Genomic DNA, 22,296 nt, shown 5'->3' on the forward strand with positions numbered 1-22,296 from the left:
ACAACAATAATTTACTTCAGTCTCTCTACCTAAGAAATTTTTATGAAAGTAATGCTAAAATCCTTAAAAAGCAATCACATCAAAATCTGGATGGAAAGGTGGAGAATGACCAATGATCAACCAATGATCAATTCACCATTTACTAAGAAATGTTTGTCATTAGTATAACTTTGTGACACTTAAACTCCTGCCTTGACATTCTTGAGAATAAAAATCAATAGTGTAACGGCTTATTGTAGGATTAGCAATCAATTTTTCAATCTATGCTGTCACAAAAAGATAACTATCTGGTGTTCCACTGATTGTATGCAGTCTAAGTTCAAAGTCCAAGATGATAAGACCCAACTTGATAAGAAGCTGGGGAAGACAGGAGCTCATCACAACAAAGTAATGCCAGATTACTATGACAGATTGCAGTACTGAGTAGTTTTCTCACATTTCAAGTGTGTCTCCCTGAATTAATTTTACTAAGGCCACATTTAGGTTACCAGTTCTGAATACAATTTTTTTATGAAATTCCAGAGGTGATCTCAACACTATTTTCAAGTCTACATTTTCCTTACTTATTAACAAATATTGAGCACTTCCCAAGTACCTGGCAATGTTAAGACTATGTAGGTTCAGAACAAGTCTCTGCATTTATGGAGCTTACATTCTAATGGGCATTCTAGTATGTCCATTATATTTTTATATAAGGCCTGATAAAACTCATACTTTCCAAAGCCTCTCCCCTGAGTAGTATTTAATAAAGGTCAAAGTTCAAACTGGACCTTACTATGCCACTTACAAGTGTTCTCTGCTGTGTGGCCTCCTATTGGGATATGTTAACCTGTGGCTCAAACACTGACTTTCATGAAACAAAAGATTTTTCCTTTTGAACTTCATGTTGGAAGAATTCACATGACACTTGAGTTTTCTTTAAAAAAAATCATTTTATAGAACTATTTTCCTGTGTGGACTCTATGATGTTCTTACCACTCCTGTTACTTTTATAGGATTTATCACCAGCATGGATTCTGTGATGAATGGTAAGATTTGATCGCCAGCTGAAGCTCTTACCACATGTCTCACACTTGTAAGGTTTCTCTCCTGTGTGAACTCTCTGATGAGATTGTAGCTGTGAAGAGCGACTGAAGACCTTCCCACACACGTCACACTTGTATGGTTTCTCTCCAGTGTGGACACTCTGATGAAGCTGAAGACTCGAGGCCTGACTGAAGTGCTTACCACACTCCCCACACTTGTAGGGTTTCTCTCCTGTGTGGACCCTCTGATGCATGTCAAGATTCAAGCTCCACTTGAAGCCCTTCCCGCACTCCTCACATTTGTACGGCTTTTCTCCTGTGTGGACTTTTTGATGGGCTTGAAGGTGTGAACTGCGACCAAAGCTCTTCCCACACTCTTCACATTTGAATGGTTTCTCTCCACTGTGGACTCTCTGATGGGCCAGAAGATTTGAGGCCTGCCTGAATACTTTCCCACACTCCTCACAATTATATGGTTTCTCTCCTGTGTGGATTCTGCAATGAATTTTGAGATCTGCTCGACGACTGAATCCCTTTCCACACTCTTCACATTTGTATGGCTTCTCACCAGTGTGGATCAGCTGGTGAATCTGAAGTCGGGAACTCTGATTGAAGCCCTGCCCACACTCCTCACACTTGTAAGGTTTCTCTATGCTGTGCGCCTTCAGATGGATTTGAAGATATGAACTCTGACTGAAGCCCTTCCCACATACCTCACATTTATAGGGTTTCTCCCCTGTGTGGACTACTAGATGAACTTGATAATGGGAGTTCCTCCTGAAGCTCTTCCCACACTCATCGCATTTGTATGGTTTCTCTCCTGTGTGGACTCTCTGATGTGCCTGAAGATTTGAACTCAGAGTAAAGCCTTTACCACACACATTACATATGTAGGATTTCTCTCCAGTATGAACACCCTGATGGGCCTGAAGACTTGAAGGTCGACTAAAGCCTTTACCACACTCCTCACATTTGTACGGTTTTTCTCCTGTGTGTACCCTCTGGTGAATGTATAGATTTGAGCTACAAATGAAGCCCTTCCCACATTCTTCACATTTATATGGTTTCTCTCCTGTATGGACTCTCTGGTGGGACTGAAGATGTGAATTCCGACTGAAGCTTTTACCACATGCATCACATCTGAATGGTTTCTCCCCAGTGTGGACCCTCTGATGGTCCTGAAGATGAGAGGCTTGACTGAAGGCCCTCCCACATTCCTCACAATTATAAGGTTTCTCTCCTGTGTGGACTTTGCAATGAACAGTAAGTGCTGATCTACGAACAAAGCCTTTCCCACACTCCTCACATTTGAAAGGCTTCTCTACAGTGTGGACTTTCTGATGGGTTTGTAGAAGTGAGCTCTGACTGAATTCCTCACCACACTCACCACACTTATGGCCTTTCTCTCCCATGTGAACTCTCTGATGAATACGAAGAACTGAGCTATAACGGAAGCCTTTTCCACACTCACTACACATATGGGACTTTGCTTTTGAGTGTAACTGCTGATGAAGATCAAAGGTGGAGAGATCACTGAAGGTTTTTTCACATTCATTACACTGGTAAGGTTTTTGTCTCATGTGGATCATACTCTCCTGGTCTAATGCTGAAACCTTCATGCTGCCTTTCTGACAATCATCATGGCTGTAAGATTTGTCACTTCTGTGTATCCCATGATCAAGGTGATGTGAAATCCAACTGACAACATCAATATTCTGTTTACACCGACACAGCTTATTTTTCATGGAAATCTGCTGATATCTATTCCGGTAACTCTGTGATTCAGTCAAAGTTTTCCTCCATGAGTCCTGGACTCTCAAAATTGCAAAGTCTGAGTTTTCAGTACGATTAGGACCATCCACTTTACAATTTAGCCCACAGTTCTCCTCCTCAGAAATCTGAATAGAGAGTTCTGCCCCAAGCTGGCAGGGGGAATCACCTTGTTTGTGAAACTCAGAACTATTTATCATGGAGTTTTGACATCTGGTTAGGTCATTTGCAATGTGTTGCCAGATTTGCCAGCAGGACAGCTCTTCATGTGGTCCTTTGTCTTGAAAATTCCTCAGCTCATCCTGATTGTTTCCTCCTATAGGGACAGAATTCAGAGATGTGGACAACCAAAAACTTTGTTCAAAGAGTCAAGATTTCACACTTAGGACACAGTATGAGAATTTAATGAACCTCAGGATGATTCAGCTTCTTTTCCACCACATGTGAAATACTCTGGCTTAAATACTGATAGAAACCAAGAGGTAGGGCAGCCCCAGTGGCGCAGCGGTTTAGCGCTGCCTGCAGCCCAGGGCGTGATCCTGGAGACCCAGGATCGAGTCCCACATCGGGCTCTCTGCATGGAGCTTGCTTCTCCCTCTGCCTGTGTGTGTCTGCGCCTCTCTCTCTGTGTCTCTATGAATAAATAAAAACCTTTAAAAAAAAAAAAAGAAACCAAGAGGTAGTCCATTAAACTCCCAACCACAGAGCATTAATGAAATCCATCTGAAACAAAAATTAGTGCCATCTGACATACCATTTTAAGTCATTTTTCAAAAATCATGTCTTTCCTACCACAGTACAAAATCAGTAAGGACAAGAATTTTGCAGTGTTGACACCTTTTCAGCTTTTAACATGCCTAGCAGTTAGTAGGTGCTCAAAAAGTGCATGCATAGATGAAACCCAGTGTGATGTCTGAGAATATCTAGAATTCTAAATCCCAGTTTAAGTGTAAACAAATCAGAGTAGCAAAAGTGTTTGCAAGTAAGGTATCTGAACTAGGACAAGGACGGGAGAATACAGTTTGCTAAAGAAGCCAAAAGGTTGCATCAGAGGCAGCAGTACACCAAGGGGGTATTGATGAGAAAATTAAGGGTGCTAAAGAAATAAAAGCATGAAGACCTGTGTACTAGATCCTTCTGAGGGTTTTGTAAGGTCTAAATATCCTCAACTCCCCAATAGGAGTCAAATTTAGAAGCCAGGGAAGAATGCTGTCTCTTTGAAAATAGTGTGGAAAATTTTGGGATATAGATATACAGGCCGTCAACAAGAATGACTTTCAAAGTGAAGAATGCAGTTTATTAGTGAGCTGGGAAATAAATTCCATAGCTTATAATATTTAGAAGAAACAGACTAGAAACTAATGATTAGTGAATCATTACAAGCAGTAAAGCTGTCATTATATGAAATGCCTTCAAAAGTCGTATATTTGAATCTATACACAAACACAATGCCTGAAGTAACAATGTAAATTATACATGTGGATTTTGTAAGAAGCAAATGGGATGCAGGTGGGCAAATCTTTTAAGGGAAAGGCTAACTCACAAGCTGGCTATTTTCTGAGACCTTTTCATTCCCTGACAGAGGTATGGAAACTGAATTTCTTCTCTTCTCTGAGGGAGCTGCCTAATAAAAGGGGACAGAAGAATCCACAATCAAAAAAAATTTCCACCCCAAATGAATATGCTCTGCTACTAATGGAAAGCCACAGGGGAAGAATGGTGTTCATTTTGGTTATAAAAACAATGCCAGGGGATCCTTGGGTGGCTCAGAGGTTTGGCGCCTGCCTTTGGCCCAGGGCGCAATCCTGGAGTCCCGGGATAGAGTCCCACGTCAGGCTCCCTGCATGGAGCCTGCTTCTCCTTCTGCCTGTGTCTCTGCCTCTCTCTCTCTCTGTCTATCATGAATAAATAATAAAAATAAAATCTTAAAAAAAAAAAAAACAAACAATGCCAGAGGTTCTATACTGGTCTCTGGATGAGCTGGTATAGACCAACTTGTACAGAAAGGCGAACACACACACACACACACACACACACACACACACCACAGGCATTTGAGAAACTAGAATTAGGTTAGAAATTCATTTAAAGACAAAAAATATTTTGCAATATCCTTTATTCACATCAATCTGTTCACTACCTATTAGTTATTTCTGTGGAGGGTAGGTTTTCCTATACATAAACTCATTCATGTTTACTCAACAAATATTTACAGAGCCCCTGTCATGAATGAACCAGGACTATTCTAAGCACTGAGGACAGTGAACAAGAAACAAAAGAGACAAAACTCCCCCATTCATGAAGATTACACTCCAGTGAGGGGAGTATGATAATAAACAAATGAACAAAAATATGTTTGAGGTGAAGATCAGTGCTTTGACACAAAATAAGGCAGGGAGGGCACAGAAAGGCAAGAGAACAGCATTTTCAACAGGGTGGTCAGATCCCTCATGAGAGTAGAACTGAGTGACCTGAAAGAAGTAAAGAAGAGGCCTGGAAGGTTAAAGGCAAGAGTATTCCAGGCAGAGAGAACAGGTGAAAGGCTCTGAGGCAGAAGCTTCCTTTGAAGGTCTGAGAAACGGCAGGAAGGACAATGTAGGCAGAAAAGACATAGCAAGAGGGAGGACAGATGTACTGACAAGCAGTGGGGGATGAACAGCAGACCACAGAGGACTATCTAGTAGCTGCTTTAAGTGGTTTTTACTGTAAGTAAAAGAAGTCATGAGAGACTTTTGAACAGAAGATTAACATAATCTTACATAAGGAAGAGACCGTAGGAGAAGGGTGGGAGCACCAAAGACTGTTGCAACAATCCAGGAAAGAGGTCTGGCAACCTGGGACATAAGTGACAGCACACAGGTGGCGAGAAACTGAACAAATGGGACAGGTAACTGTGACAACTCACAGCTGCTTGGTTCTTACCCACATTTCTCTCTATCTGGGTTGTTGTCTTCATCAGCCAAAGCTTCTCTTCTCTTTCTATTTGCCATTTATCTCGTTTAAAGGGTTGATGTCCTGAGAACATGGAAAGTCAGGAGTTAAAATTAACATGCTAGAACTAAAATTTACCGGAGACTGGAGTTCCAACTGCACATTCAAGCTATCAGAAGAATGTTTTTCAAACTTTTTTTTAATCACGACCCACTGAAGAAATAGCATTTACTTCCATCACCCAACTACATACAGAGAGATATGTATTACCAAAACAAAGTCTGAATGACCTATTTCTAGCCCACGTCTGTTTTCCCTAAATCTCCTCCCACTGGCCCTCACACACTCGTGCAATCAGCCAGTTTTTCTACAATGTGTCCTAAGAAGCTCTGATATTCTTTACCCTTATTTCATTCAAAATTGCTCAGAAAACTCAATACATCAGTTTTATAATTCACTAATGCAATAGTAATGAAATCTAAAATCGAATAGACAAGGTATAGCAGTATACTATCCATTTATATAGTCTTTTACAGAACCCAAATGAAAAAGACCTGAAAAAGCCTGTTCAGAAAGACCAGAAGTATCCTGTGTCTTATAGGATTGCAAAAGTCCAATCCCCAAACTCAGGGATCCATTTCAGGAGCCCCAAAGCCTTAAACCCCAAGCTCACAAAGATCCTCCAGAGGAAGGATGTCCTCACCCACAGAGACTAGGTTCCTGAAGTTTTCTAACATGACATCCTGGTACAGCTTTCTCTGTGCAGAGTCCAGCAGTCCCAGCTCCTCCTCTGTGAAGGCCACAGCCACATCGTTGAATGTCACCGCCTCCTACAACAAACACATATAACTTCAATCTTATGCACCAATGTCTACTGTGAGAGGTGGGAAAGATGGGTGGGAAGGAGCTCTGGCCCCTGAGTGATCTGTAGATTTCCCAGCCCTTCTCTCCTGCCGATGCCACACCCCGATTTTCCTCAGCCTCATCAAAAGTGCTGCTGTGGAGGGGCACCTGGCTGGCTCAGTGGTTGAGCATTTGCCTTTGGCTTAGGTCCTGATCCTGGAGTCCTGGGACTGAGTCCCACATCAGGCTCCCCAGGGGGAGCCTGCTTCTCCCTCTGCCTGTGTCTGCCTCTCTATGTCACTCATGAATAATAAATAACATCTTAAAAAAAAAGTGCTGCTATGGAAAAGAAAGCTCTATTTACCTCACCCTCTTAGTAAGCACAGTAATAAGCAAACTCCCTAGAATTCTAACAGCTGCATCCTAAACTAAAAAGGTTTTACTTGTAATAACATTGCCAATTACCCCAGAAACATTTAACAGTTTAGTCCCAGCATTGTTTGACAGCATCTGCCTTCCCACTAAGGTGGAAACCAGGTGAGGAGGAGCGTTCTGTGTGGAAACAAACCAAAAGGGCATGCCAGGTCCCTGAATGAAAAATTATCCCTCTTCCTATATCTGTCTTCACTTGAATACCATACTCTGCCTCCCGATCTCTGGTGTTCTGTGTCAATTTAAGCAGATGTCTTTTTCACAACCCCTTGTCTTTATATTTCAAATGAAGATAAAACCAAGCACTTCTTCATAAAATTCCTCTGAAGCATCAATGCAGTGAGTGACAAGTCCTTTAGTACCACTGGATTTTTTAAACTAAGGTTACATATTACTTTAAAAAAAAAACACTAAGAAGAAAGAACCAGTAAATAAAATACACATAGGGTTTGTGACTCAGGCATGAGAAAGACAGAATCTAGCTCATATAATTAGGAAGATCCTAACAATATCTTTTCTTGTGAAGCTGAAGTCTGATCTTGACGGACTGTGCCATATTTAAATATCCTACTAAAAAACATCCAATGCACCAGATATACAACCTGCCTCTTCAATTGTGAATACCTGGTATATTAAGAACAATAAAGGGCAGTAATTTTCAGAACTGTTTTTAAGAAATAGGTTAAATCAGGAAAACTATCACTGTAGTGTTCCTAACACAGTAAAAATCCTAAACTAAATGTCTATGAGAATCGTTTAAAAAAATAGGTATATACATTTGAAAAGAATATGGCACAGTGATGAAAACTGTTATATCAGAATGGGGCGCCTGGCCTGCTCAGTGAGTTAAACACGTGACTCTTGATCTTGGGAATAGTAAGTTTGAGCACATGCTGGGTGTATAGATTACCTAATACAAAACAAATAAATAAAATCTTTTTAAAAAGTGCTGCGTAGTATTAAATGAAAAAAAAATTTAAGTTGTATGTTATGGGGTTGGGGGATTGACAAAGTAGGTGAAAGGGAAAAAAAGTACAAACTCCCAGTTATAAAATAAGTCACAGGGATGAAAAGTACAGCACAGAAATATAATAAATAATATTACAGGGATCCCTGGGTGGCGCAGCGGTTTGGCGCCTGCCTTTGGCCCAGGGCGTGATCCTGGAGACCCGGGATCGAGTCCCATGTCGGGCTCCCGGTGCATGGAGCCTGCTTCTCCCTCTGCCTGTGTCTCTGCCTCTCTCTCTCTCTCTCTCTGTGTGTGTGTGACTATCATAAATAAATTTTAAAAAAATTAAAAAAAAAATAGCATGAAAGGCAAACCCTACTCACCTTGAACATGCTCATATTCTTTCCTTCCAGGGAAACAGAATCCTAGAGAGACAGACTGGGAAAAGGAGAAAGAAGTCAATGGAAACTGGTCAAGGACATCATTAACCTATAGGATGGCTCCTTGTGAATTAGGAAAGGTACCCATTCCTTGGGATGGTACAGGTGAACGTGGCCCCATGAGCAGAACGCAGCCAGTATACCAGATATCCCCTGATCCCTTTTAGTAGTAGCTCAAGAAACAACGTGCCTGACCACATAAACAGCCCTATCCCATTGCATCTGTAGCTTCTGGGGTAGCAATTTTTATTTTGGGTAGGGTATAAACTGAGACAACATCCCTAAGAGTGGGCTTTGGAATCAACACATGTGGGGTGAAATCCTGACTAGGCTATTCACTAGCAGTGTCATCTTGGGCAGATGACTAACACCACTCTGCCTCAGTTCTGTCATTTGCAAGTGGGGGAGAATAACTGTATCAATCTCATGGGACCGCTGTAAGGTAGAAAGCTCTCAGAGTACTACCTATCACAGTTTCTTATTTCTTTGCAACTGCAGTAATATACTCCGCAGAATCACATTCTATAGTTTGAAATTACCTCTATAAATGTGATTTCTACCAGAATATTGTTAAAATACATGGAGTTCACAGGTTGTTCCTCTGTCATATGAAGAGTCTCAGTAACTTCTCAAAATCTCTGGTTGTCTTCCTACTAATGGAAAGAAGGCATCCTGTGAAGCTTCTTTTTAAGCAGGAAGTACACTTTTGACAGGTATGCATGGAGATAAAGAAAACTAATAGGGACACCCAGGTGGCTCAGTGGTTGAACGTCTGCCTTTGGCTCAGGTCGTGATCCCGGAGTCCTAGGATTGAGTCCTACATCAGGTTCCCCACAGGGAGCATGCTTCTCCCTCTGCCTATGTCTCTGCCTCCCTCTCTGTGTCTCTCATGAATAAATAAAATCTTAAAAAAAAAAAAACTAGGGGATCCCTGGGTGGCGCAGCGGTTTGGCGCCTGCCTTTGGCCCAGGGCGCGATCCTGGAGACCCGGGATCGAATCCCACGTCGGGCTCCTGGTGCATGGAGCCTGCTTCTCCCTCTGCCTATGTCTCTGCCTCTCTCTCTCTGTGTGACTATCATAAATAAATAAAAATTTAAAAAAATATATTAAAAAAAAACGAATAAAACCCAAGATTCTGCAACAGCAAAAAAAAATAGGTTGACAATCCATACCTAATTTAAATAAAAAAGACAGGCATCTGAGCTGTAAACATGCTATTATAAATAAAGGAATGTATAAGAAATAAACAGATGAGACAAGAAGGCAAACCAAAAAACATTTCTAAAGGGTTAGAAAATCATCAATGGTGCTAAAAATACCGCAAAAGTTTGGGAAGAAATAAGATAGTTACATAGTCTCAAAATACAAACTGCAAAAGGAAAAATAGGGACCTTACCCAAGAAAACAAAGTTGAAACCAGCAATTGGGGCAATTCCACAAACTGACACGTTCTTCCCCTGCAATGAGATCGCCCTTACCCCTTACTTCTGTGTCATCCCTGCTTCTAATGCACAGCCTAAACCTATCATGAACAAATGTCAGATAAACCAAAAAAAGAGAGGCATTCTACAAAATAATTTGCCAATATTCTTCACGAATACCATAAGCTAAATAAATAAAGTCTGAGGAATCATTCTATTCTTTTGTTTGGTTTGAAGTAATCTTTACATCCAATGGGAGCTCAAACTCAAGATCTGAAGATCAAGAGTCGCATGCTCTACCAACTAAGCCAGCAAAAGGCCCCTGGATGATTCTAGATTAAAGGAGAATAATGAAATAAAAACCAAATTTGATGCCTATCACAGGACTGAACCCTGAACTACAAAGAGAAAACTGCTCTCAATGGGGGAAACTGGGAAAACTGAATATGAACTGTGTATTAGATAAGAGCGTGTTGTCAATGTCATTAATTCCATTTGGATCAGTCTCTAGCTTGCCCTCAAATGGTTCAGCACAAAAATAAAAACAAATGATAAGGCTGTGAAAGAGACCCAAAAAATGGCTCTGGAAGCTAGTAGCAGCAACCGCTAGAAATTAGTGTTTCCCACTGATCAGTGAGAATGACAGGGCCACTCAGTGATTGTGATGAACAAGAAAAGGACAAGACACTCCATAACAAAGGGACAAAGACATTTATGATAATAATTAAAAAAAAAACAAAAACAAGAATTATTCCCCCCCAACATGAGTGACTACTTTATTAATAAGTGACAACTGAAGTCTCATTTTGTTTCTCCCACCCGCTAGCTAAAAATTATTACAATATTCATAAATCAACTTGCTTCTGCTTCTCGACAGCATGCAAACCAGGATAAACCCTCACTGCTGGGGTGCCAGGGTGGCTCAGTCAGTTAAGCATCAGACTCTTGGTTTCCATTTGGGTCATGGGATCCAGACCTGACTAATAAGGCTCTGCACTCAGCGGGGAGTCTGCTTGAGATTCTTCCTCTGTTCCTGCCCCTCCCCGGCTCCTGCTCTCTCTTTAAAATAAATAAAATAAACCTTAAAAAACAAAAACAAAAAGCCAGCAGTACCACTTAACAGAGTCACTGTGACAGAAATGTGTTCATTTGTGTAAAGTGTTTAGAACAGAACTCAGCACCCCAGGCTCAGTTATAATCATTACCCAAGTGTGTGTCCCACACATTCTCCCATTTATGCGACTATCTCAGCAGAAGAATGCCAACTCCTACTCACATGGAGCTCTGCTGCCTCCCCCGCTGTGTGGGGCTTCTTGAGAAGTCAGGGCTGGGGAAGGAAAGGAGGTTGTGAAAAATCAGGATTGTGTTTCCATTCTTGGTAAATCACGTTCCCCAGTACTACCAGCTAGAAGCAACCTCCCCTTATCCGAAAACAAAACAACAACAACAAAAAGCTAAAGGGGTCGGTCACCTGGGTGGCTCAGTGGCTGAGCGTCTGCTTTTGGCTCAGGTCATGATCCTGGGGTCCTGGGATTGAGACCTGCATCGGGCTCCCCGCTGAGAGCCTGCTCCCCTGTCTGTCTCTGCCTCTGTGTGTGTGTTTCTTTCTTTTTTTAAAAAAGATTTTATTTATTTATTCATGAGAGACACAGAGAGAGAGGCAGAGACACAGGCAGAGGGAGAAGCAGGCTCCATGCAGGGAGCCTGACGTGGGACTCGATCCCAGGTCTCTAGGATCAGGCCCTGGGCCGAAGGCGGCACTAAACCGCTGAGCCACCCAGGGATCCCTCTGTGTGTTGTTTCTAATGAATAAATAAAATCTTAAAAAAAAAAAAAAAGGCAGGTGTCCAGGACAATCCAGCTTCCTGGGCTCACAGAACCTAACTGAGAAACGGGCGCTTCTTGAATAACTGCAGTAGTATTAGTAGCGACCAGCCTCCTGCCAGGCAGTTTTAAGGGTTTTGCTCGTACCATCTCGCTTCTTTCCTCACAACACTCTACTAGAACGGTACTACTTTCAATTGCCTTTTACACAAAACAAACCAAGACACAGAGGGACCAAGGAACTCAACCAACACGATGCCGTACGAGGACCGCTAGCTCGCAGGCGGGGGGCCAGGGCAGGGGTACAGAGAGCCCGGGAGATCCCCAAACCCGGAGACAAGGGCCAAGGGGAGCCCCATCCGCCCATCCGGGGCTCGTCCCCAACGCTAAGAAGCTCCGCCCAGGGGAACGCAAATCGCCTCCCTCGGCCAACAAACCTCTGTTTTTAGCCGCTCCTCCTCTTTCTCCCCAAATGAAAGTCTCGTGGCTGCGGGCCCCAGGTGCGTTTCAGGCGAAGTTTGAATGGCAGGCCTGAGACACCATAATCAGGGAAAAGATGGCTGCTACGGCGTCCTCCTGGGGCGGAAGTGCCTGCGATCAGCCGGCACTACTGGACTACACTTCCCAGAATTCCCGAGCACTGCCGTCTTGAATGGAAGTACCTGCGACTACTCAGGGTTCCAGGACTACACTTCCCAGAATCCCGCGGGGGCGGTAAACTTTTACCGCCCCGCCTCCCGGAAGCCGAGGGGTGTGAGACTACAAGGACCTCTGGAGGCTCAGGTTGCCGACTGTCTCGGGGGCGGGGGATAGGTAATGGCACCAGCCTCCCTACTGTATCCTTCAGCAACTGAAGTCGTGCCCCTTTTGCGGAAATGCCTGACTACTCTAAGCCCCTGGGTTTCACTTCCTGGAATCCCCGAGAAAGTCTGGCCAGATGTCTTGCCATTCTAGCACGTCGGCCTTAGAAGAGCGTAGATTCTGTTCATCGAAAGGCTGAGAAGCTGAGTAGCACTTTAGATATGCTCGGGGAGCTAAACAACTTAAATCTGTCGCCTACCACAGAGACTTCCTGGTAAACCCCAAAGACCTTCACCAAAGGAAGAAGAGCAAAATGAGACTGGGCCTTCTCGGCAGGAACAAAACACAAACGTTAAAGCACCTCAATCCCTGAAATCGCGTGAAAGTGAATTGCTGGCATCTTCCCATCCTTGCAGAAGCAAGTGAAAATCCTTTGCAAAGAAAGATGTCAGTCCTCATCCAGGGCCTCAAGTTATTTCTATAATTGTAGAATTTGTGATGTCAGTATTAGGCCAAGAGAACTTTAAGGAGAGAAGAAAAAAACAAAAACAACAAAAAAAGTGTTACCTGGCATTATAGAGGGCTATTTCATAATGATAAAAGTTTCAAGGTACCAGAAAATAATAACTACAGTTCGTACTTTATAAAGCGAAAATTGACAGAACCATGAAGAGAAAGATTCAAACTCAGTTGGAATTGAAGATTTAAAAAAACTTTTTTTAAAATTTATTTTAGAATGTGCATGAGCGGGGGTGGGACAGAGGGAGAGGAAAAGAATCTCCAGCCGACTCCCTGCTGAGCCGAAGTCCCTGACAGCGCTCTGTCTCATCACCCTGAGATCGTGACCTAAACCCAAATCAAGAGTCAGAGGCTTAACGGACTGAATCACCCAAGTGCCCTGGAAATGGAGATTTTAACAGAGGTAAGTGTTGAGCCTTAAATGCATATATTGAAATGGATGTTAAAAATCCATCCAGAAAACATCAATCTCAGAAACTTTTAATAAAAAAACTGAAGAAAGCAGAAAGAAGAAAATAAGAGCAGATTAATAAAACATAAACACAATTAAGTGGATCCTCCCCTCGTACAAAAGGCCAAAAGAATGCCCTATGGATAAAGCAATAAAATTGATAAAAGTATGGTGAAAATGACTAAGAAAAAAACCATATAAGAAAAATACCCAGTATCAGAAATAAAAGGGAACATCACTAAATATTATGACAGTATTGTGAGCAACTTTATAAAAATATACTTGCAAATTTAAATGAAATCAATATGGTTCTAGAAAAAACACAAATATAATAAACTTACGTAAGAAACTTAATACTTGATGAAATGATGGAAACCTCCCTTTTGAGATTGGGAATGAGAAGACAATGCTGATTATAACTACTTCAAACTGTAGCGAATCTTGTATCCACCGAACTTGTTGAACTTATCTATAAATTTCAACATTAATGCCACCTTCATCTGGACCTTCTACACACTTAATCATGTTAATTGTAAGTAAGGACAATTTTATTTCTTCTTTTCTAATTTGTATACCTTGTCTTTATTTTTCATTTCTTCTTGAACTGGTTGAACTGGTCAGGATCACATATTTCCTCCGACACATTCTCAATTTTTATGTTTGCCTTGAATATTTTAAAGCAAATTCTAGGGACGCCTGGGTGGCTCAGCAGTTGTGTGTCTGCCTTCGGCTCATGCCATAATCCCAGAGTCCCGGGTCAAGCCCACATTAGGCTCTTTGTGTGGCGCCTGCTTCTCCCTCTGCATGTGTCTCTGCCTCTTTCTTTCTTGGGCTGTCATGAATAAATAAATAAAATCTTAAAAAAAAAAAAAAAGCAAATTCCAGAGATGTACTTTCACAATACCTTGGTATCTATCTCTTACTGATAAGAACATTTTTTGAAGGGGATCCCTGGGTGGCGCAGTGGTTTGGCGCCTGCCTTTGGCCCAGGGCGCTATCCTGGAGACCCAGGATCGAATCCCACGTCGGGCTCCCGGTGCATGGAGCCTGCTTCTCCCTCTGCCTGTCTCTCTCTCTCTGTGGCTATTATAAAAAAAAAAAAATTTTTTTTTTGAAGAAGACTCCACTCCCAAAGTGGGGCTTGAACTCATAACTGGGAGATCAAGAGTCACATGCTCCACTGCCTGAACCAGCCAGGTGCCCCTAATAAGAACATTTTTAAAGGTATCATACAATTACACATTTAAGAAAAGTAAAAATATTTGTTTAATAATTTATACCCAAGTCCTGATAAAAAAATTTTACAATTGTGTTAAATATGTCTACTTACACTAATCTTTTTTGAATCCAGATATTTAAAAAGGCCCATACATTTATTTTATTGGTTATCACTATCACTATTAAATAGTTCTACAATAATGCACTTTTTCTTTTTTTAATTTGAGACTGGATTCATGGAAAATCACATTATTTTCCCTACATTTGGAATACTTTGGCTTTGACTAATTGCTCCAGCAACATTGAAACCTATAAATCAATGGAATAATAATTACAGGATTCTTGTGTCTTTTTATATTTTTGTGTTCCAAATTCTTCTGGGAAATCATCCTCCAAGAATCATGCCTGGCTTAATACAACATGGCACACACAGCAGATGCAGAAGTTCTTCCCACCAGAAGTAAACTGAAATCTTGAATGTAGTATGATAAAATATAACAACATAATTTAACATTTTATTTATTCATTCACATTTTCCCCATGATATACTCCAATCCCTTCTCTACCCCATAAGAAATCATTCTAATTTTTTACCTTTTGGGTGTGTTTTTGTGTAAAATGTGTGCAGTTTGTGCACATGTGTTTTTAATTTACATAAATGATACTGTCATAAAATTCATTCTGGTGTTTTTCTCCATTTGGTGTATGCTTTGAAGATTTATCCACCCATCTAATTTATTTTATAGAACTCCATTTTCTGCATCCACATTTCTTTTTTTAAGTTTATTTTTTAAAGATATTATTTATTTATTTATTCCTGAGAGACATAGAGAGGCAAAGATATAGGCAGAGGGAGAAGCAGGCTCCCTGCGGAGAGCCCAATGGGGGACTTGATCCCAGGACCCTGGGATCACACCCTGAGCCAAGGGCGGACACAACCACTGAGCTACTCAGGTGCCCCTCTTTTTTTAAGTTTTTATTTAAATTCCAGTTAGTAACATACAGTGTAATAATATTAGTTTTAGGTGTACAATTTAGTGATTCAGCACTTAACATACAACACCCAGTGCACATCATAAGTACACTCCTTAATCCCCATCACTTATTTACTTATTTATGTATTTTAGATTTTTTTTTTATGATAGTTACACAGAGAGAGAGAGACAGAGAGAGGCAGAGACACAGGCAGAGGGAGAAGCAGGCTCCATGCACCGGGAGCCCGACGTGGGATTCGACCCCGGGTCTCCAGGATCGCGCTCTGGGCCAAAGGCAGGCGCTAAACCGCTGCGCCACCCAGGGATCCCCTGTATTTAAGATTTTATTTATTTTTTTAAGGTGGCTCCACACCCAATGTGGGGATCAAACTCAAAACCCTGAGATCAAGAGTCACATTGTTCTACTGACTGAGCCAGCCAGGCACCCACCTCCATTACCTACTTAACCCATCCCTCCACACACATGCCCTCTGGTAACCATCAGTTTGTTCTTTATAGATATGAGTATGTTTCTTGGTTTGTCTCTATCTACTCTTCCCAATCCTATTGCCAGAAACAATGATATGAACACACATATTTGCCTATGGACCAATATGAGAATTTCCTTGAAATACCTACTCAAGAGTGAATTATTTCATGCATATGTGTATACTTAAATTTAGTATCACTAGATGAATGGCTATACCAGTCCACATTAACAAAAGGTGCATGTGATTCTTTTTGTGTAACTACCTCTTCACCTTCATTTGGATGACTCATAACCCTAAATTAAGCTGATGTATTAAATGTATATTAGTATCAGATTGTTTTAGTTAAATTTCTCTGATTTATAATACGTTTGATAATTTTTTCAGATGCTCGGTAGCCTCATCTGTAAATGTCTACTTATACCCTTTGCCCCATTGTCTACTGTAGAGGCTACTTTCTTCTTTCCTTGTTTGTGTTATATATTTCTGATTATTGATACCTTATCAGTTTCAGAAATTACAAATATCCTTTCCTAACTGGACACATGTTTTTAAATTTTGGCTATTGTGTTCTTCATTGAATAGAAATCATTAGTCATAAGATAACTACTAAATTTTTTCTTAATCTATGTCCTTTGAAACTCCTAAGTGAAGAAATTTCTATTTCTGCTTGTTTAAAATTAAATTTCTAGAATTCTCTTTGATATGTAGGCTTGTATGTTTTGGAGGCTATGTATGTACATGTTATATGAGGATTCACTTTTATTTTCTCAAGAAAAATTATTAAAAAATAGTGATATTCATGGGTTTAAGATTCAATATTACAAAGATCTCAACATTCCCCAAAATGATCTGTAGTATCAGTCAAACCCCAATAACAGTATCACCATTTTCCCCTGGGAATTCCTAAGATTATTATAAACATCACATGGAAAATAAAAAGCTAAGAAGAGTTAGAATAATCTGAAATAAGAATGAAAAGGAAAGCTTATATTAGTAGACACTAAATCTTATTAAAAATCTACAATATAAGACAGTCTGGCATTTGCTCAGGTATGGACAAATAAGAGAGTAGAGATCAAAATCTATATTGAAACAAACATTATACTTCAATTTGTATACAGAAAACACCACAACAGAGAGGGTAAAGAGATCTTGTTATATGCAATCTCTATATATGGATCTCAGTTGGATAAAAAACACTGGCCATTATCTCATAAGTTATAAAAATAGAAATACCAGGTCTGCAGATTTAAATTTGAAGAGTAAACAATGATATTTTAGGGAAAAAACACAACAGCTTTCTTACCTTGAAGTAGGAAGAATTTTTTTTTTAAGTAGGAAGAATTTCTTAAACAATACCAAAAAAATTCATACAATAGGAAAGAAAAAATTGAAAAAATCATACTATTTTAAAGTTAAGAAACACTGTTAATTAAAACACTAATAGAATGAAACAGCAAGGGGTGCTTGGATGGCTCATTTGGTTAAGTATCTGCCTTCAGCTCAGATCATGATCCCAGAGTCCTGGGATCAAGCCCCACATTGGGCTCTCCGCTCCATGGGAAGCCTGCGTCTCCCTCTCCCTCTGCTTGCTGCTCTGCCTACTTGTGCTCTCTGTCAAATAAATAAATAAAATATTTTTTTAAAAAGGAAACGGCAAAAAGTGAGAGATATTTTTCAAAACGCATATGGAACAAAAGACTATTGTGTAAAATATAAGTTTTTCAAATCCATAAGAAAGGCACCCCAACATAAAACATGGGCAAAACACTTAAGTAAACAAGTCTGAAAAGAGGATGTAAAAGTAGCCAATAATCATGAAAAGGCACTAAACTCTGTATCATAAGGGAAATTAAAATTAAATTGTTATGAGATACCAGCATATTCTGATCAGAAAGGCTAAAATTTAAAACACTGAAAAAAAAAAAAACAAATGGGTAAAGATGACAATGCTTGCATATCACTAGTGAGAATATAAATTGGTATAACCACTTTGGAATACTGTTTGGAAATATCTACTAAAGATAAATATACACCCTATAATGCTTTAATCACACCCATATAAATATTCCTCAAATTAATGTATACATAAGTACAAGACATGTTTTAGACTGTTCACGTCAGTACTAAGCTTGATATCAAAAAATTGGAAATTACCCAATATCCATCAACAATGGAATGAATAGATTATGGTATGTTTACACACTGCAATAATATCCATCAGTGAAAGTAAAACAAAGTTCTCTGCTCCCAACAATATGTTGAACATCATGACATGATGTTGAATGAAGCCAGACATAAAATACATAATGTATTTTGTACATGGTGTATGATTCCATTTATGTACAAAACAGGCTAAATGAATCTATACTACTATGAGTTAGTAGCTACCACAGGGAAAAGAAAATAACTGGAATGAGCCAAGAGGGGACGTTTCTAAGATGTTGGGTTTGTCCTAGTCCTCTAAGAAGTGGACGCCAAGATGCTAAGCAAGACTTTTAATGAATAAATATTAGGGTGAACAATCTGTGAGAGAAAATGACAGGGAATGTGGGGAGGGGGCTGTCAGAACCATCAGATCACGGTACAGGTGTGACCCTGAGTGAAGGAATTTTAGAAGAAAGATTTGGTGATCATCCTAGACTGCCTTGTAATATAAGTAAAGTTCTTCAAAGCTGTCAGGGAGTCCCTGATAAAAGGTCATTGGATGGAGGAGTGCCAGGGCTCCAATAATGGGCCCATTTTAGGATTTGTATTGTGTTGACTGGGAGCAATCATGGTAAGACTGGCTTCCATGCAAATGTGGTGGTGGATTTTTGAACACAGCAGCTGGAGCCTTTAGTCAATTATGCTCCCAGCAGTTGGTGATTGTGAAGCAGGAAACTGTCCGTTTGGGTTTATCTGATATTCCTTCATGTTTAGTTTTGATTGTGTAGTTTTGGTAGTAATAATAGTGGAGCAACACCACATCAGGAGACCTAAAATGTTGGTTTGTTCTATTATCAATAATATGAACATCTTAGCTAAGAGACTATTCACCAGATTTCTCCATGATATACCTACTATATTTCCTTTTATAATTAATAATACAGAGAGATATTTCAGGTGCATAGCATCTGTTTCTCAGTAACTGTAAACCAATAAGCCATACCTGCAGTCTTAGGAGTTGTGAGGACAAGAACTCTTTTTTTTTTTTTTTTTCATCTATTGAGTTTTTTGTTATAAATATCCTGACAACCTATTATGGTATCTTATGACAGCAAAAACAGAACAAAACCCAAACCAAACCAAAGTAAAGGCACTGGGTTTCCAACATCATGTGCAGAGAAAAGTTTAACATAAAGCTGAGACTGCTATCCTTAGTGAGACCTGCTTGCCAGGCTGGCTCTTGATTGGTATCTGGGTGCTTGAATTGTCCTGGAGGATTCCTAACATTCCCTAAGAGTAGGTCACAGTGCCTAAACTCTTTGTGCAATGTGGTTTATGCGGAGTATCTATTTTCCTTCTGAGAGTCTCTAATTTTGGTACATTCCAGGCAGAGAATGCATACGTGACCAGCCCCCAATAAAAAAATCTAGGGCATTCAGTCTCTGATGCATCTCTCTGGCGTCAATTATGTGTGTTAGCACAATTTAGTGCTGAAGGAACTTGGTACATTGTGATTCCATAAGGAGAGGACTCTTAGAAGCTTACACCTGATTTCCTCCAGATTTCATCCTATCTTTGCTCATTTTTATCCTTTCAGTGTAACAAATCAGGTGTGAGTATTCCCGTCTTGTGAATACTCAAAGGGAATGAAAGAACATGGAAATAGCCTTAGGAACCCCCACACAAATTGAGACAGCACAGGCCTTACTAAATACCTAGCATCCCATAAATGTGTGGTCCAGAAAATCAACACTGAGGACCGGTCTCAACTAGATATGATTTGCTGAGTAAACCCCTTTAATCAACTACAATGAAAAATCACCACTGTGTCTGACTATGGAATAGCATCCAAACCTGCTCTTCATCTTTATTGGTTCCACATCTTGAGGGTCAACTGCTATTATTTTATGTTCTTTCTTCATGCACACTTTTAAAAAAATTATTTATTAATGAGACACACAATGAGAGGCAGAGACATAGGCAGAGGGAGAAGCAAGCTCCCTGTGGGGAGAGCCTGATGTGGGACTCAATCCTGGAACTCGGATCACGCCCTGAGCCAAAGACAGATGCTCAACCACTAAGCCACCCAGGTGTCCTCATGCACACCTTAAAAAAAAGATACTTTTTTTTTTATGCCTCCACAATGTATTTATTTATACTCATTTTGTTTCTAGCTCCAGGATTTGCCCTCTCGTTGTTACAGATTTATGCTTAAAGCCCAGCAAGCATTAATCACAAAGATACAATTGTTAAAACTCGACGAGCTATTTGTGTATGTATAACAACCATAGGTTTTGCTTTTGAAATTGGATTCCAAAGCTCATTCCTTGATTTTGATCTTACCTGCCATATGACAATATAGAACACTCCTAATGGCTTAACTGCAAGGGATAATTATTTAGTACTTTCCTAAATTCTGTAACAGTAATTTCCATATTTAACGAAAAACTGGAACATAATTTTTTTTTTTTTAAACCGCTGAGCCACTCGGGCTGCCCCCAGTCACTTTCTTTCTTTCTTTCTTTTTTTTTTTTTTAATTTTTATTTATTTATGATAGTCACACACAGAGAGAGGCAGAGACATAGGCAGAGGGAGAAGCAGGCTCCATGCACCGGGAGCCCGACGTGGGATTCGATCCCGGGTCTCCAGGATCGCGCCCTGGGCCAAAGGCAGGCGCTAAACCACTGCGCCACCCAGGGATTCCCTGGAACATAATTTAAATGGAAAAGTATCAGGGGTGGGGGAGAGAGGAATAAAAACTGGGAAAAGACCACAAAATGCTCCTTTCCAAGGAAAACCACTATGGAAGAACATCCCTTTATACATTATCTTATGCATGTACACATATACACATGCATGCACACACATACACTCACAAAGACTTATGTTTGATTATCCTATGAAGGCTATAATCTATTTTTCAAAGCCTATATTAAGTATTTCTCATGTCATTACAGATATCTATCATAATCTTAATGACTTCCAAGTTAATATAGGAATATACCAGAATTCAAATTCCTACGTACAGACAAGTACTTAATCCCATGTATAAAAACTCAGTGATATCATCAATATGGTGCTCATTTTTTTGGTATTTTAATCTCAGAATCTTAACTTTCAATTATATGATTTCCAAATCAAAGAGATGTACAACCTATATTGACATATACTCCTTTCCCAGAACCATGCTTCAGTGCTGCCAATAGGGAAAAACATAAAAATATCAATCTCACCTTAGAAATACATTTGACAAAATTATCAAATTCCCACAAATTTGGGGTTATTCCTTTCATGGGTGTGGGGAATAGGGTATAGAGCCTATGTGAGAAGTTCTGATAAAAGAAATACTACTGTAATTAGAAGGCAAACATTTGAGTTGGGATGGAAATGCAGTTAGATATCACCAACTGTTATTGGTAACTACTTGTGACATTTTCAAAGTGTTACAGTAAATTCTGCCTTAATAGTGAGAGATTAAAAAAAAATCAGTTGTATGAAATGAAGTTAAGTCCTTGCAAGGTTTAAAAAAAAACACAACTTTCTCAGTCTGTACTGTCAAAAAAATTACAAAAGACAGTTCAACAGAAACTGTATACAATCCTTGGAAAACCAGTCAGGGCCCCAGATAAGAACCGACTTGAGAACAAAGGCTGTGAGAGGAGAGGAGGCAATTGTAGTAGAGTAATAACATTAATGTTGTGGACTGTAATATCAGGTGGTTTTCTACATTTCAACAAATGTTCACTTCCCTGAATTAATTTTATTTTGCAGGTTTCCACCTCTGGATACAATTTTCATGTTTATTTAACATAAAGGTAGTGAGCACACTTACAAGTCAATGTTAAGGCTGTGCAGATTTTTTAAGCTTTTATTTGAATTCCAGTTAGATAACATACAGTGTATTAGTTTCAGGTGTACAAGAGTGATTCAGCACTTCCATACATCACCCAGTGCTCATCACAAAGTGCACTCCTTCTTAATCACGATCACCTATGTAACCCATCCCCACCCCCACCTCCCCTCTGATAACAATCAGTTTGTTCACTACATTTATACG

At 40.0% G+C, this 22,296-nt stretch overlaps 1 protein-coding gene across 1 annotated transcript in view; it reads right to left on the minus strand.

Annotated features, from left to right (window-relative positions):
• Positions 1–912: 912 nt before the first annotated feature.
• The window catches only part of LOC112643708 (zinc finger protein 226), a 40,672-nt gene continuing 19,288 nt past the window's right edge, over positions 913–22,296 (minus strand). Inside the window, exons 6-9 of the mRNA XM_035712523.2 lie at positions 8,334–8,375; positions 6,430–6,556; positions 5,718–5,810; positions 913–3,111 (exon numbers count right to left, since the gene is read on the minus strand). Coding sequence (XP_035568416.2) covers positions 929–3,111; positions 5,718–5,810; positions 6,430–6,556; positions 8,334–8,375 — 2,445 coding nt within the window. The 3' untranslated portion in view covers positions 913–928. The remainder of the gene's footprint in view (positions 3,112–5,717; positions 5,811–6,429; positions 6,557–8,333; positions 8,376–22,296) is intronic.

Source organism: Canis lupus, chromosome 1, assembly GCF_003254725.2.
Source record: "Canis lupus dingo isolate Sandy chromosome 1, ASM325472v2, whole genome shotgun sequence".
Classification (NCBI taxonomy): Eukaryota; Metazoa; Chordata; class Mammalia; order Carnivora; family Canidae; genus Canis; species Canis lupus.